The 13572-nt window shown below is 29.7% G+C and overlaps 5 protein-coding genes across 5 annotated transcripts; 2 read left to right on the top strand and 3 right to left on the bottom strand.

The window, feature by feature from the left end:
* Positions 1-180: 180 nt before the first annotated feature.
* Positions 181-2973, bottom strand: cand_007530 (cell division control protein 54; the record flags this gene model as incomplete). The annotated part of the gene is made up of 1 exon (XM_067210993.1): positions 181-2973. The coding sequence occupies one exon, from the start codon at positions 2971-2973 to the stop codon at positions 181-183; it is 2793 nt and encodes a 930-aa protein (XP_067067853.1).
* Positions 2974-3366: 393 nt separating this feature from the next.
* cand_007520 (uncharacterized protein) lies at positions 3367-4073 on the bottom strand (the record flags this gene model as incomplete). Its single annotated transcript, XM_067210992.1, has 3 exons — positions 3367-3760; positions 3843-3855; positions 3938-4073. 3 exons carry the CDS (start codon positions 4071-4073, stop codon positions 3367-3369), a joined length of 543 nt encoding a protein of 180 aa, XP_067067852.1.
* A 178-nt stretch (positions 4074-4251) lies between these two features.
* cand_007510 (uncharacterized protein) lies at positions 4252-6846 on the top strand (the record flags this gene model as incomplete). Its single annotated transcript, XM_067210991.1, has 1 exon — positions 4252-6846. One exon carries the CDS (start codon positions 4252-4254, stop codon positions 6844-6846), a length of 2595 nt encoding a protein of 864 aa, XP_067067851.1.
* A 62-nt stretch (positions 6847-6908) lies between these two features.
* cand_007500 (adenylate cyclase) lies at positions 6909-9791 on the bottom strand (the record flags this gene model as incomplete). Its single annotated transcript, XM_067210990.1, has 1 exon — positions 6909-9791. The coding sequence occupies one exon, from the start codon at positions 9789-9791 to the stop codon at positions 6909-6911; it is 2883 nt and encodes a 960-aa protein (XP_067067850.1).
* Positions 9792-10128: 337 nt separating this feature from the next.
* cand_007490 (DDHD domain-containing protein) lies at positions 10129-12366 on the top strand (the record flags this gene model as incomplete). The annotated part of the gene is made up of 1 exon (XM_067210989.1): positions 10129-12366. The coding sequence occupies one exon, from the start codon at positions 10129-10131 to the stop codon at positions 12364-12366; it is 2238 nt and encodes a 745-aa protein (XP_067067849.1).
* Between the last annotated feature and the right edge of the window lie 1206 nt (positions 12367-13572).

The following is a 13572-nucleotide window of genomic DNA, read 5'->3' as shown; positions in this document are numbered from 1 at the left end:
ATTTCGCGAATCACAATAGTTACTATGTAAGTCACTGAAAAAACAAGTATATATTTTGAGATTAGAATGTCAGAACAAAATTTCTGTAGGACTATAAGAATCACTTCTTAGATATATAAACATATTAAATTATATATTTCAAAACTCTAATTAAATATATATTTGTCCTTTAATCACATTCTATCTCTTTGTTGGAGCTAATTTATATTTTCCAGCTGAAACTTTCCTAATATTCCCATTAGCTATCAACAGATCTATACTTCTCGATATATCTTTCTTAAGATCATAAACACTTGAGTTATATGTAAAATCCTTTTTATTTGAAGATAATATATCTTGTGTCAAAGCTACCAAACCATCCATTGTTACCCCATCATGGTGTTCACTAAGAGAATCTAGAATTATCTGCATTATTTTCTCTTGTAACTCCCTTTCTCTACCAGCATACCCTATAGTTAACTGCTCCATATCGATCAACCCTGTTATAGGGTCTATTAAAGCACTATAAGTAGCCACCTTCATAAGACGTGTAGCCTCATCAACATGTAATTTTTCAACCCAGTCACTAAGTTGCATTTTTGCCAAGGCTTCAGATATCCTAATCAGACTTTCAAGTTGTCTTGGAGTTGCTGTTACAGTTTTATTATAGTGACTTATCTCACCACTCACCCCTTGTCGCCTCATTGATATATAATTCTGTATTAGTTGATGACAAGCTTCTGTAGATAGCTTAGGGTTGCAATATTGCTTGCAATAGCTTATATAGCGACTAATCTTTTCTTTAGAAAAAGTGTTGGGAGGGACTCCAGAATTTGAAGTATTTAATTCTCTTGGTTGTATAGTGTATAGTGAACATAAATGTTGAGCAAGCTTTCTATCTGACTCTTCACTATGATTATCAAGCACTAAATATATAAGATCAAATCTAGACATCAAAGATGGAGGTAAATTTAAATTTTCCACTACATTTCTATATGGATCGTAGCGACTTGCAATAGGGTTAGCTGACGCCAAAATTGCAACCCTAGCATTTAAAGAGCAGATAATACCAGCCTTTGCAATACTAACCGTCTGTTGTTCCATTGCTTCATGAAGTATACTCCTAGAAGAATCGTCCATCTTGTCAAATTCATCTATACAACAAATCCCACGATCACTCAAAACTAAAGCTCCACTTTCTAGAACTAGCTCTTTAGTTTCAGGATCTTTTGTAATATAAGCTGTTAATCCTACAGCTGAGCTACCTTTTCCACTAATATAATATCCTCTAGGGCTTAGTTTATGAATATATTGCAGTAGTTGGGATTTAGCAGTACTTGGATCACCACAGAGCAAAATATTTATCTCTTGACGGCTAAGACCTGAGTCATTATTTTGGAAATTATCTAGTGAATTCGTTACAATATTCGTAGCTGTATTTAACAAGTTTTTCTTACTTCCGCCAAATAGTTGGCATAATAATCCCTTTTTAACATCTTCATTTTCCCAAATACTTGGAGCAATTGAATTTGCCAACTTCTCATACAATTGTGGATCTTTTGCCATTTCCTTAAATTCTGCCACCATCTCTTTTGTATATAAAGTATTATGACCCTTTTTTGTATTTAATTCAATGCTAATACTTCCATTATCCCCACTTCTATCTTTACTTGAGTCATTGAAATCTACATTGTCAAAGACCCTTTTTTCCTCATTATCCTCAAATTGACTCAGGTACACTCTTCCAGAGTCATTATCAACATCGTTCATAGTTTCTAAAAAATTATTTCCAGCAATAGAATATAGATTACTCGAAATATTCTTGTGAATATGAAGAATATCAATATATGTGCGAAATACTGACTTAAGTAATCTCATTCTAGATACTAACCTCACTCCGGAAGCTTTCACTATCCCTGTAATTTCCACTCGATCCCCTGGTCGTGATCTATCAACCATTTCATCATATACATAAGCAAGAACTGTATGAGGAGTCTCTCCAGGAGGTATCATATCTGGAAGCTCTTGAATCTTCAAAATTTGCTTATTCGAAAATTGACAAGAGTTATGTAATAATTCAAAAGAGTACTTGTTATTACATACAGGACAAATAATCGGTTCATCAATTTCCCCTCCAACTAGTAATCTATATTCTCTGTGTTGACAAGTTGTACTAGTCCCATTGACATCATAGTTACTTGTACATCTAAATGTAGCTTTTTGCATCTCTGGAATTATATCGGAACAACGGATTATAATCCCTCTAATACTTATTAACTGCTCAATATCTGAAGGATTAATCTCTCTTGCATTTGAGATTTTTGGATTATCAAATACCCTAACTTTTGGAAGCGAAAACTCCTTTAAATATTCCTCTCCAAGCAAATTTTCAATTTCACTCTCCAAAACTTCATCCATATACACAATAGCATCACTAGGAGATGATATAGTGTTCACAAATAGGCTCTGATTAAATTCTTTTAAATGCCTTAAGCTTATATCAAAACTATAGCCATTCAAGCCATTCATATATTTGTTATCATCTTGATTTGCTTCAACTGTTAGTTGAGTTTCCAACAACTTCCTTAGTAACCCCATATAGGTAGAATGGTAGCCTTCTAGTTGAGTTGAAGAACTCCTTGAACGACTATAATGACTAATTATATCACCTTCTTGAGCTACAAACGTTCTTAAAAAGGTCAAGAATAGATCTTTAAATTCAGTTTCCCCTTCTAGTCTTATTTCTGCTTCCCCTATAGCGTCCAAGCGATTTACAGATGATGCTCCACATAATGACTCAATACGACTAGTTCTTATACGACCTATATCTCCTAAATCGCCTCTACCCAATTTTTGAGAACTAGGGATAGTTCTTAAGCTAGGTACACCTACTGAGCTTACTCCAGCCTGAGAAAAAGTATCATTACCTATACTCACACTGAAATTCTCAAAATGGGGATCTCTACTTGGGGTCATACTATTACCATCTTGCATGTTTCAATATTCTTTTCAGTGTAATCTGTAGTATCTTCTTTTAGTAAGTAGCTGCAAGTACCTACAAATAAGTGTTTTGTGGGGAGTGGCGTCAATAATGTAGGCGCAAGTAACGAACGCGGTACCATGGTAGGTAAGTAGTGAACAATAAGATGCTATCTAGTGGCAAGTGTGGAATTTTATGTACACAATTTTCAAATCTTATTATCTAATTATCTTTACCCGATTAGGAATTTAATAAAATTATAGACTTTGATAAGAAGTAGATGAAAATATTTATTTATAGATATTGTCTTCACCATACTTTGTTTAAACATAATACAATTCACTGTCCAATGTGATCATTTACAAACTACCTGGTATTTGTCTACATTAGGTACGAAATTATGTAAATTACTCGGTATCTTCATCACTATATCCAGCAAAGAGTGATTTTAGAATTTGACCACTTGTATTGTTAGTTTTAAGTTTGTTTTTAATTTTTATTGTATGAGGTATTTGTATATCTGTGTTGTATCCCTTAGCACCGGAAGTTTTAATTTCAGTATCTTGTTCGAAGTTAAAATCTCTCATAGTTAAAAATTCCCCTGATATCATCTTACTTCTTCTCCTACGAAATTGCTCAAAATTCCTTCTAATTTCTTCTTCTTCTCTCAATCTCTGTTCTTCCTGGCGTCTTCGTGATTCATACATACTATTGTAATACTCAAGGTCATCTTCAGTTACCAACAAACCAGCACAGGTATCCTCTCCATCTCTAGTAGATATTTTATTATCAACCTTACCCCTATAATTATAAATATTAAAGTGTTTATTTCCAATAGTTATTTCCAATTGTTTACATATAACGAAATCCAGTTAGAACTTACCATCTTATGTCAACTAGATAAAGAAAAAAACAATATTAAAAAGTAATATAGGAAATTCCAATTAGGATATAAAAAAATCTACAATTAATACTTACCACGTGAATATTCTGGAAGGCTTGACTGGATTTCTTCCAGTCTCTCTTCTTTGGAAGATTTAATATTTACTTCATTGTGCAAAATACCATGATCTGTTATCTCTTCAGTATATATAGATGACCTAACAAATTCCATCCCTATTAAAAGCTAGTTTAAACAAATTCAGGATATCTGAAATAATCATTTTACTTTAAGTTAAAAAAGTAATATTTCTTGAAGTTCAATATTATATACTTTGGGCGCTAAATTATACACTTTAAGAACATAGGGAAGAAGTGAAAAATTGGCAATTTTATAGCTAGGATTTTCAATTATGGAATCATATTGTGAAAATCGTAATTATGATAACTTAAGCTCAATCATTAAAGTTAGTAATTTTGCTACTCCAGAAGCATTGGTAGAGAATTATCGTCATGAAATGGATATCAAAAGACTACGCGATGCACTTTCATCACACCTGAAAGAAGAAGATGAAAATATAGCACAACTACTTAATACTGCTTATGGAGATTATATGGATATAGCTACTGAGATGCAACCTTTAATTGATAGTCTTGTGCCTAGTTTACAACCTTATGAAAGTGAAGTGTACAGCACCTTAAATCAGATATCAGATATATTCCAGAACTATGAAAAACGTCTGAACAAGTTAGTTTTTGAATATGATTATTTTAAATTTTGTAAACTAGAATTATCATTTTATAAGTCATGTGAACAATACTCAAAAACTCTAAGGACAAAATTACAAAGCATAGTAGATTGTTTTGCATTAAATAAAGCAGTAAGCTTAGGTAAAATTTCTTTCATATTAGTAGTGGTTATTTATTTCACTATTAAAAGGACTACTAAGCTTAGAAAGATTTCAGATAGTATAATGCAAGAAGTTGTAAAAATCCAAGACTCAGACAAAAAGTCTGTTTTGGAGCTACCCGATAAATATAATAGGAAATCTGGATATTACATTAAGAAGTGTCTGAAATTTTGCGATGAATTCATTTTAGACCTCAAATCTTATATTTTAGAAGCATCAAAAGTGTTTATTGGACTTGATAAAGATTTCTCAAACTTGGTAAAATCTGATAATACTAGTCTACTCACTTCTAATGGAAGACTTATATGCCATTCTTTGAATATTCTAAATTTGCATGAAGAATTCATTAAGTTGACTCATAAGAAATTAGATACAGAAATATTTTCAAATTCTGACTTTTCAAAATTTTTTAATGACAAAATTCCATTTTTATCAGCAATCAAACATGTAGAAAATTTACTTTTAAGCGAATCTTTAAAAATGACTATTCAAACTATTGCTGCAAGTATTCTTATGATGCCTTGTAAAAAAAATGTTAAAATTTGCATAGATTGGTTTGCAAAAGGAGTTCTTATTTATTGCATTAGCAAAGTTGAGACAATAATGAACTCATCATTGGCAAGTCCAGCTGCTCCTATGGATCTATATCTACATCAAATTATTTCTATTGTAAATTTTATTGAATCATGTGAACAAATTTTGGTTAACTCGAAAAATTATGTACAAAGCTATTTACCATGTTTAGATTTACAACTAATTATTGCATTTAGAGAAAACCAAGATGCCAATATATACACGAAAAGGTGGAAATTCGGAACATATTGGAACTTAATATACAGAAATTTATTAAGCAGGAGAATAATTATTAAAAATGAAAAAGTTGAATTTAATAAGGTTTATATTCATGAGAAAACTAAATACTGGCTCAAATATACGGTTGAAGTAACTAAACAAGTGAGATGGATACTAGGAGTTGCAGCAATTCAGCCAGATACACCTTTGCCCCCTTCTAGGTGTATGGTTCCTTTGTTTTCTCGTTGCTTGTATGCATGTGTTACACTATTTTATGATTATGCATCTTATATTTTGTCATTTTTGAAAATAAGTGATTTTATTAAGGATAGCAACTCGGTAGTAGTAAGCTCCTGTGATTATACACCTGGAATTTTAGAGAACGGAAGTGATGAAAATCACCTTAAGGAATCTTCACAGACGAAAGAATTAGTCTGGGGTAATAATACGAAACCTGAACATATTATATTTATTCTTCTAGATATGTTTACATTTACAAATTGGATTAGAAATATGTTCATAAAGGAACTATTTCATCATATGAATATATTACATAGTGAATACTTGAGTATGGGAATAGATCAATTTAAATGGAAAAAAGTACCAAATATAATTAATATAGAGGTATTAAAACAGAAAATTAGTAAAGATATTCTTGAAAATGGACTATATTACCATATAGATACTAATGTTGTAAATAATATAAAACCTGTTATAGGGGAATATTTATATAAACAAACAATGAATATATTTAGCCCTGGAATAAGAGCTAGTACTTGTTTATATAGAATATCAGGTAACTCAAAACAAATTTTAGATATGAATAATTGTAACGAAGAAGAAAAAACTAGTCTTCAACCAAGTAGTTTTGTTGATAATGCTATAAAACCTTTGCAAGTATTTCTTAAATTTTCCGATAATGTATTAAGTTCAGTTATAGAGAATATTGATGACTTTATTCTCCATAAAATACAAGAATTTTTTACTTCCGTTATTTACAATAGTATGGAACTTATTTATCAAGGTATATACAATATTTGCGAAAACCAAATCACTACAGCAAAGCAACAACTGGCATCCATACAAAAACTTGTCAAAGATGGCAATGATACACATGCAGCTAATATACTAGATCCGAGGGGAATTATTCAACAATATTCCACTGATATACTATTTTGGAATACTAAATTAATTCATACTCTACCTTTATTTCATAACTTAGGATTTGATAGTGATCCTTCCAAGATTACTTCAAATATTGAACAAATTTCAAGTTATATAAATTTAAAGAGCTTACTAAATTAGATATAACTTTTTTTTAACACCAGTTATGACAAAATATAATTGAATTTTCATTTGGTTTACTATTATTTCTCATCCCACTTTCGGAAACCTTTCCAATCATATGGTGCATTATACTGATAAGATTCCATATATTTTAAGATAGTTTGAGTAGGACCATCAGATTTATTCCACCTTTTCATACACTCATTATCGAGATATTGCAATATTTTTCTTGATTTATCCCATTCTCCTGACAAATAATATTGAATCCCTTTTTCATATACTTGCTGAAAATCTTCAAAAAGGTGTGCTCTCATTTGTTTTAATATAGCACTTGTATGAAATAAGCTATGAATTCTAAAATCTGCTTGCTGCATCATTTCATGTCTTCTTGTTCTTTCAAATATACTTTCATCATTATCTTCTATATTTTCAAAATTATTATCTGAACTAATATCTGTATGTAGGTCTGTATCAATATCTATCGTATAAAGATACAATGGAGTAATGCTTCCTTTAAGAGTTACACAATCTACAAGACGACAGTAGCATTTCATTGAAATAGATAACTGTTCAAATACTTGCTGAGAAAATAATAAATGTACTTTATAATGTTTCGTTGCTTCCTCAAGTCTTGAGGCCAAGTTAACATTTGGTGATAAATATGATGCATCAATTTTAAGCTCAGATCCAATAGCACCTTCAATAGCCCACCCAAAGTGCAGTCCAAACCCCAACGTGACCTTATAATTTGGTAGACGTTCTTGAAGTAGTCTATTTGACGAATATTTAATCAATTTCTTACATGTTGCAATCTCAATGATTACTTGTATAAATGACATGACTGCCATATCAGCCTGTAAGTTTTTCATATCAACCCATTTGGACTCTGACTTCCAAACAAATAAAAATGCATCACCAACATTTTTATTTGCTGCCCCTCCAAATTCATGAACAATTCCATGGACTACTTCAGCTACTTGATTAACAAATGGCATTACTTTTTCTCCGAGAACTTCCGTTGCATCTGTAAAATTTCTAATATCACAAAATCCATAAATAGCCGTAATTTCCTTTCCAGGAATTTTGATATTAACTCTGTCATCTTTTAAATTTTGAGCTATTATATTTGCCCCAGCAGATCCTAATCCTACAGCTAAAAGAGTTCCCAATTTAGTAAATGTATTCTCTAGTATATTGGTTGAAAATTTATCTATATCTTCATTTTTCTTTGAGCCAAATTTCTTGAGTTTTTTGTTTAATTGTATTTTAGTAGTTTTGTTAGTCATTTTATTATATAAATAATTATCTTCATAATAAAATTTATTCATACTTGAAAGATTCATCGCAAGAAGGGGATTATTTGATATAGCCATTAATGTTCCGTTAATTTTGTTCACTATGCTATAGACTTGCGTATCAAGTACTTTTTGTATAACAATAGTAAAGATCAAAAATGCAAAAAAACTGATAAACACAACTCCTAAAGTTAGTCCAGCTCCCATTTGAATCATATTTGTTATATCAAAAACAGCAGTAATATTTGCAATCAAATCTTCCGGACATTTCAGTTCTGGGCTTACAATAGCATTTAGTCCACTTCTCATGCATATTTGCATTTGATATTGTCTTAATGCGAAATTTCTAATATTCTTGAAATTTTCCAATGGTATGAGTGATATACCTTGAGATATTGTTGGTAGAGACAATATTTGAATAAGCCAAGAGGGTATATCAGAGCTTGTTATAATAGAAATAGCGTTCGTTATTACTTCTAAACTTGATTTTGGGCATCCATTACATGTAGGATTGTTATTTAATGGAAATGGTGCCTGAATAGCAACTAGTTTCATCCATTTAGATGGGGTGCCAATACTATTTCTATATGTATAGTATGCAAGACTAACCATATATGCATTTGGCCATGTCTCATCACCTGGATTTTGATTTCTAAGATTAGACCATTGGCCCAAATCTTGAACTCCAGAAAATGCTGCTGTATTTATAGAAATCCAAACTGCAGGTACAAATAATGGATATACTATCACTGCAAATAATGCAAATAACGCAACTTTTTTCTCTATAATCTTTGATAACTTAAAATTTCCTCGATTACAGTTATTTTTATTTGTCACATGTTCTAAATTATCTACTAAACCATTATACATCTCATTGTAATTACACATAAAATAAGATTTTCTTTCATATGCATTATCAGAATCTTGTGCAATGATAACTCCCTTATATGAATTATAGTTTGTAATAAAGTTATATATATTATCACCTTCAAATAATAAAATAAATCTAAAAGCTTGAGTTATAGAAGTTGTAAGAGAAATTTGTGCATTTGGTCCAAAATTTCTAATTTGAGAAAATATGTAATAATTATCAATACTATTATTAAGCACATCAACAGGTGTAAAAGATGATAAAAAACAATAACTTAAGTTAACTAATAATAATGCCAAAGAGAACAAATCAAATATAAGATATACGTATAAATATCCATCCATAGCGATAGTATACAGTATAATCTCAATTACCCTATTACTTATAATGAAACCAAAGATACCTTTAAAGGCTTCATCAGTATATGACTCAGTAAATAACAGCCTAATCTCATTTAAAATCATTACAGCCAAAGTTAAGAGAGCAAACCATACTCTTACTATAGGATGACTTATGAATTTTTCAATTAGCTGTCTTATTTTTGTACCAATATTTATCCTAATTGGACCACTTTTTAAAAGATTATCCAAGTTCACTAATTTTATTATATACCTTAAAAATATATACTGATAATTATTTCTAAGTAGAGAATGAACCCTTGTTGTAATAGGAGAAACCGAAAGGCCTGAAAATTCTTCCTTATCTATTTTTTGACTTTCATTGTTATTTAATTCCGCTTTACCATCTTTATTTACCTCATTTTCCAAAATATTTAAACTTACATCCTGTCTAGTCATATTTTAAATTAGAACTAGATTTAGTACTTTTTTCTTTTTTTAAAACAAAATTGTACTGGACGAGAGAGTATGTAAATTTTGTTGCATTTGCATGCAACAAATTCTGCCACTAAACTACAGCAACACTATAGACTCCCCCCCTCCCTTCAAAAAGTAATAAGGCGGTAACAGATGAGTTAACTGTTAATCCTGATAGTAGAATATCCCATGTTAGGGTACTTTAGGAAATTCTCTTTTGAACCTTAATATAATTTTTTTTATATAACTGTAATGCCAAAATATTTACTTAGAATATTTAGAATTTAGATAATATATTAGGCTTATTAAGCTCTTTTGAATGAGCATAGTATCAGAAGGGCCGAGGAGTGGGGATACTGAGTCTAAAAGGAGTGAAGTCTCGATTGGATTTAGCCTACAAGATTTTGAAGATTTACAGACTGATGAAGAAGTTGAGATTAATGAATCTGGGGATTCTTTGGAAAGTTATGTATCTATTACTTCTGTAATATTGAATACTGATAATTATAAAAGTTCTATTCACCATTTGCCTCCAGGATCTAACTCAAATTATGAAACGTATAAGGGAGAATGTTGTGTAACTGGGTACAAAGATATAGAGTCAATAAGTGTATTTCATAGGAAAGATATAACTGAAAGCTATGCAAATTTTAAATATCCTTTAGTAAGGGATGATAGGAAATACAACTCCACCTCTACTACTAGTAAATATGAATATAATATTTCTAATAATATTGATTCTGATAATAATATTACAGAAAAGTTGGCAAATGGGCAGAGTATGGATATTACTGATGAAAATGATGAATTCAGCTCTAAATGTGAATCATCTATTCATCTTGGAATAGGTTCAAATCTTAAAATATTGAGGAGAAATTTAAATAATGCGTCAAGTGAAACAAACTCCTTAAATATGAATAGCTTTGAAGGGAGTTTAAATGATAACAAAAAGTACAAATATCCTTTTACAAGAGTACCATCTATAACTTCAAAAACTTCATCTGCTACAGATACAATGTCAAGAGCATATACAATAGATCGACCCACAAATCTAACTTTAAAAAGTAATAATTGTGACTCTAATGAGTTATTAGAAAAAAAAGCACCAGTTATAGAAGGTTATGGTCCATTTTTACCAAGAAAGTGTAAACGTCCACCTCATGTAATACTTTTAGTACATGGTATTGGAAGTAATGAAAATACGATTGCAAAAAATAGAGAAGAATTTGTTTATCAACTTGAATCTATTAAGGCTCATTGGTTTTGGGAAGTAGATATTGACATAACAGTTGACACAGTTGATTGGAAAAGTCCACTTGTAGCATTTCAAGATAACATGTTTGATAAAATAACTCTGCAAAATAAAAGAGATAATCGTATGTTTTTAAATAGAGCTTTTGGGGACTTATTATATTTCATGGTTCCAAGATATGGTGACTTTATTGTAGCTGAAGTTGCCAAACAATTGAACTCAAAGATTAGGGAATATAGATTTAGAACAAAGGAGGAACCAAATGTTGTTCTTATTGGACACTCTTTGGGGAGTATAATAGCATATGAATTAGCAGCTAGGCAACAAACTCGTGTGACTAGATCCCCTATTCCAGAATTAGAATTTGTTGTTGATCACTTGTTTTTATGGGGTTCTCCTCTACCAGCTCTATTAGTAATGATTTTTCCTGAATATTTGAAATCTGGACTTACTTTTTCAAAAGATTTAGGCCTGGTACAACAAAATCAAAATAATGATACATCTATTTTAAAGAAAATTTCTAATTTAAAAGTATATAATATTTTTCATCCATACGATCCTGTAGCATATAGATTGGAACCTCTACTTTATCCCGGTATAAGCCCTTTACCAGAACCTGTAGTATTACCATATTGGAGAAATTTAGCTAAACGTACATATCATCAGTGGGACAAAGACATGGAAAATGCAAGGAGAGCACTTTATGATGGAATTAGTGGAATCACATCATCTATATCAAATGTAGTATTGGGTGGAATACTGGGTTGGGGAAATGATAGTGAAGAGCTCAAGTCCACTCTTGAAGTAAATGTAGTCTCAAGTGAACAAAAAGTTAAGAATTTATATGATGAATCTGTTATATCTCGCTTTAAAAGTCAAATATCAGCAGGAAGAGGTCTAAACTCAATTCGAAATTGTGATTCAATAAAAAATGTTTCCCCAACTACAAATAGAAGCCCTCTAGAATACACAAGCATTGAAGAAACTAATGAGAATTTCTCAATGTTGAAACAAGAAGAAATTCCAAATTGTCCTGTAAGATTTGATTACCAGTTACAAGAAGGTATTACTGAACACTATATTTCCTCTCTTGCATTTCTTCAGTCCCACACTAACTATTGGAGAAGTAGAGATGCTGGATTTTTTTTATTATGGAAAATTATGGACGGTTTTAACCCATTAGTTTCCAGTGATGAATATAAGGCTGCAATTGAACAATTGAAGCAAGATCAAACTGAAATAGATAATATTCCATATTCATCTCAGAAATATTCACAATCTTCAGAAGATATAATATCAGAATAAGAAGTTATTAATATGGATTGATCTTTTTGAAGTAATATTTTTCTTCAAATTCCCAAAGAGGAGATCAGCACATCTCATTGCAGTACTAATCTATTCAATTTATTCATATTCTCTTAAAACTTTGTTTAAATGAGTAAGTTTAAGTAAGATATAACTTGATGAAGTACAAGATATTTGGATATATTATTACATGGAAAAAGTGAATATTAAATTACTTAGACTTTAAGTGTGAATAATACAAATTCTAAGATATTCACAAAACATATGTATCGACCATTTAGTTTATAATCCACTTAGATATATTCAAGTATTTTTTTAATATAATTTATAAGCTTAGTTAGAAGAGATTTATAATAACAAAACTTTTTAATATATATTTAATAAAATCTAATATTACTCTCATATCTTATATTTTCTTAAGAAACATTGAAGTTAAAAGTTGGTTTAAAAGTGATTATAAAATTATTTCTTATTTTCATTAATACACTTATTTAATAGATTTAATAAGCATATACTAAAAATATATTTTTTTTTCCATATTAAAGTTTTATATTTAGACTAGCTTATAGCAAAATTAGTGTTTTATTAACACTTTTTAATCTTCCTTAAAATTAATCTACTAATTAACTACAATTAGTGTGATCCTAATATAATTGAACTATTACATAGGTAACTTTCTTGCTCCTATTAGTCTATAATATTTTATCTCAATTATTCTATTCACTTAAAGTTTTATTTTGTTCAAATCTGTACTTTAATAGTAAATCTTATTTGTGTTTAATAACCAATAATCAATTATTTTATTAATCTTACTAAAAAAAGTAAAAAGTAAAAAGTAAATAAATTAATATTTAAGTGATACTTTTACTTTATATACATATTATAATTTTCTTAAAAAAGTTACACGTTGATCTAGATTTAGTTTCTTTTAGTATAATTAAACCTTTTAAGATAGATTGAATTACTGAATAATATATTTAACTTATTTCTAACAAAAAGTTATAAAACTTCAAACATAAACTTCAAAATAAGTATAACATCTTTTTTTTAACCTTTTAGAAAAAGTAAATATTTAAAATATTATATCAAACTAAGTAGTAAATCTTCCTGATAGATCAAACAAAATCCATTTTAATAAATTTTAAAGTACTAATTATTGTTAGATCAGTTGTGATTATTAATCAAATTCATTTGATAAAAAGAAGC

The sequence above is a fragment of the Cryptosporidium andersoni genome (genome assembly GCF_001865355.1).
Source record: "Cryptosporidium andersoni isolate 30847 chromosome Unknown contig_50, whole genome shotgun sequence".
NCBI classification, from domain to species: Eukaryota; Apicomplexa; class Conoidasida; order Eucoccidiorida; family Cryptosporidiidae; genus Cryptosporidium; species Cryptosporidium andersoni.
This window is presented reverse-complemented; position numbering and strand designations above follow the sequence as displayed.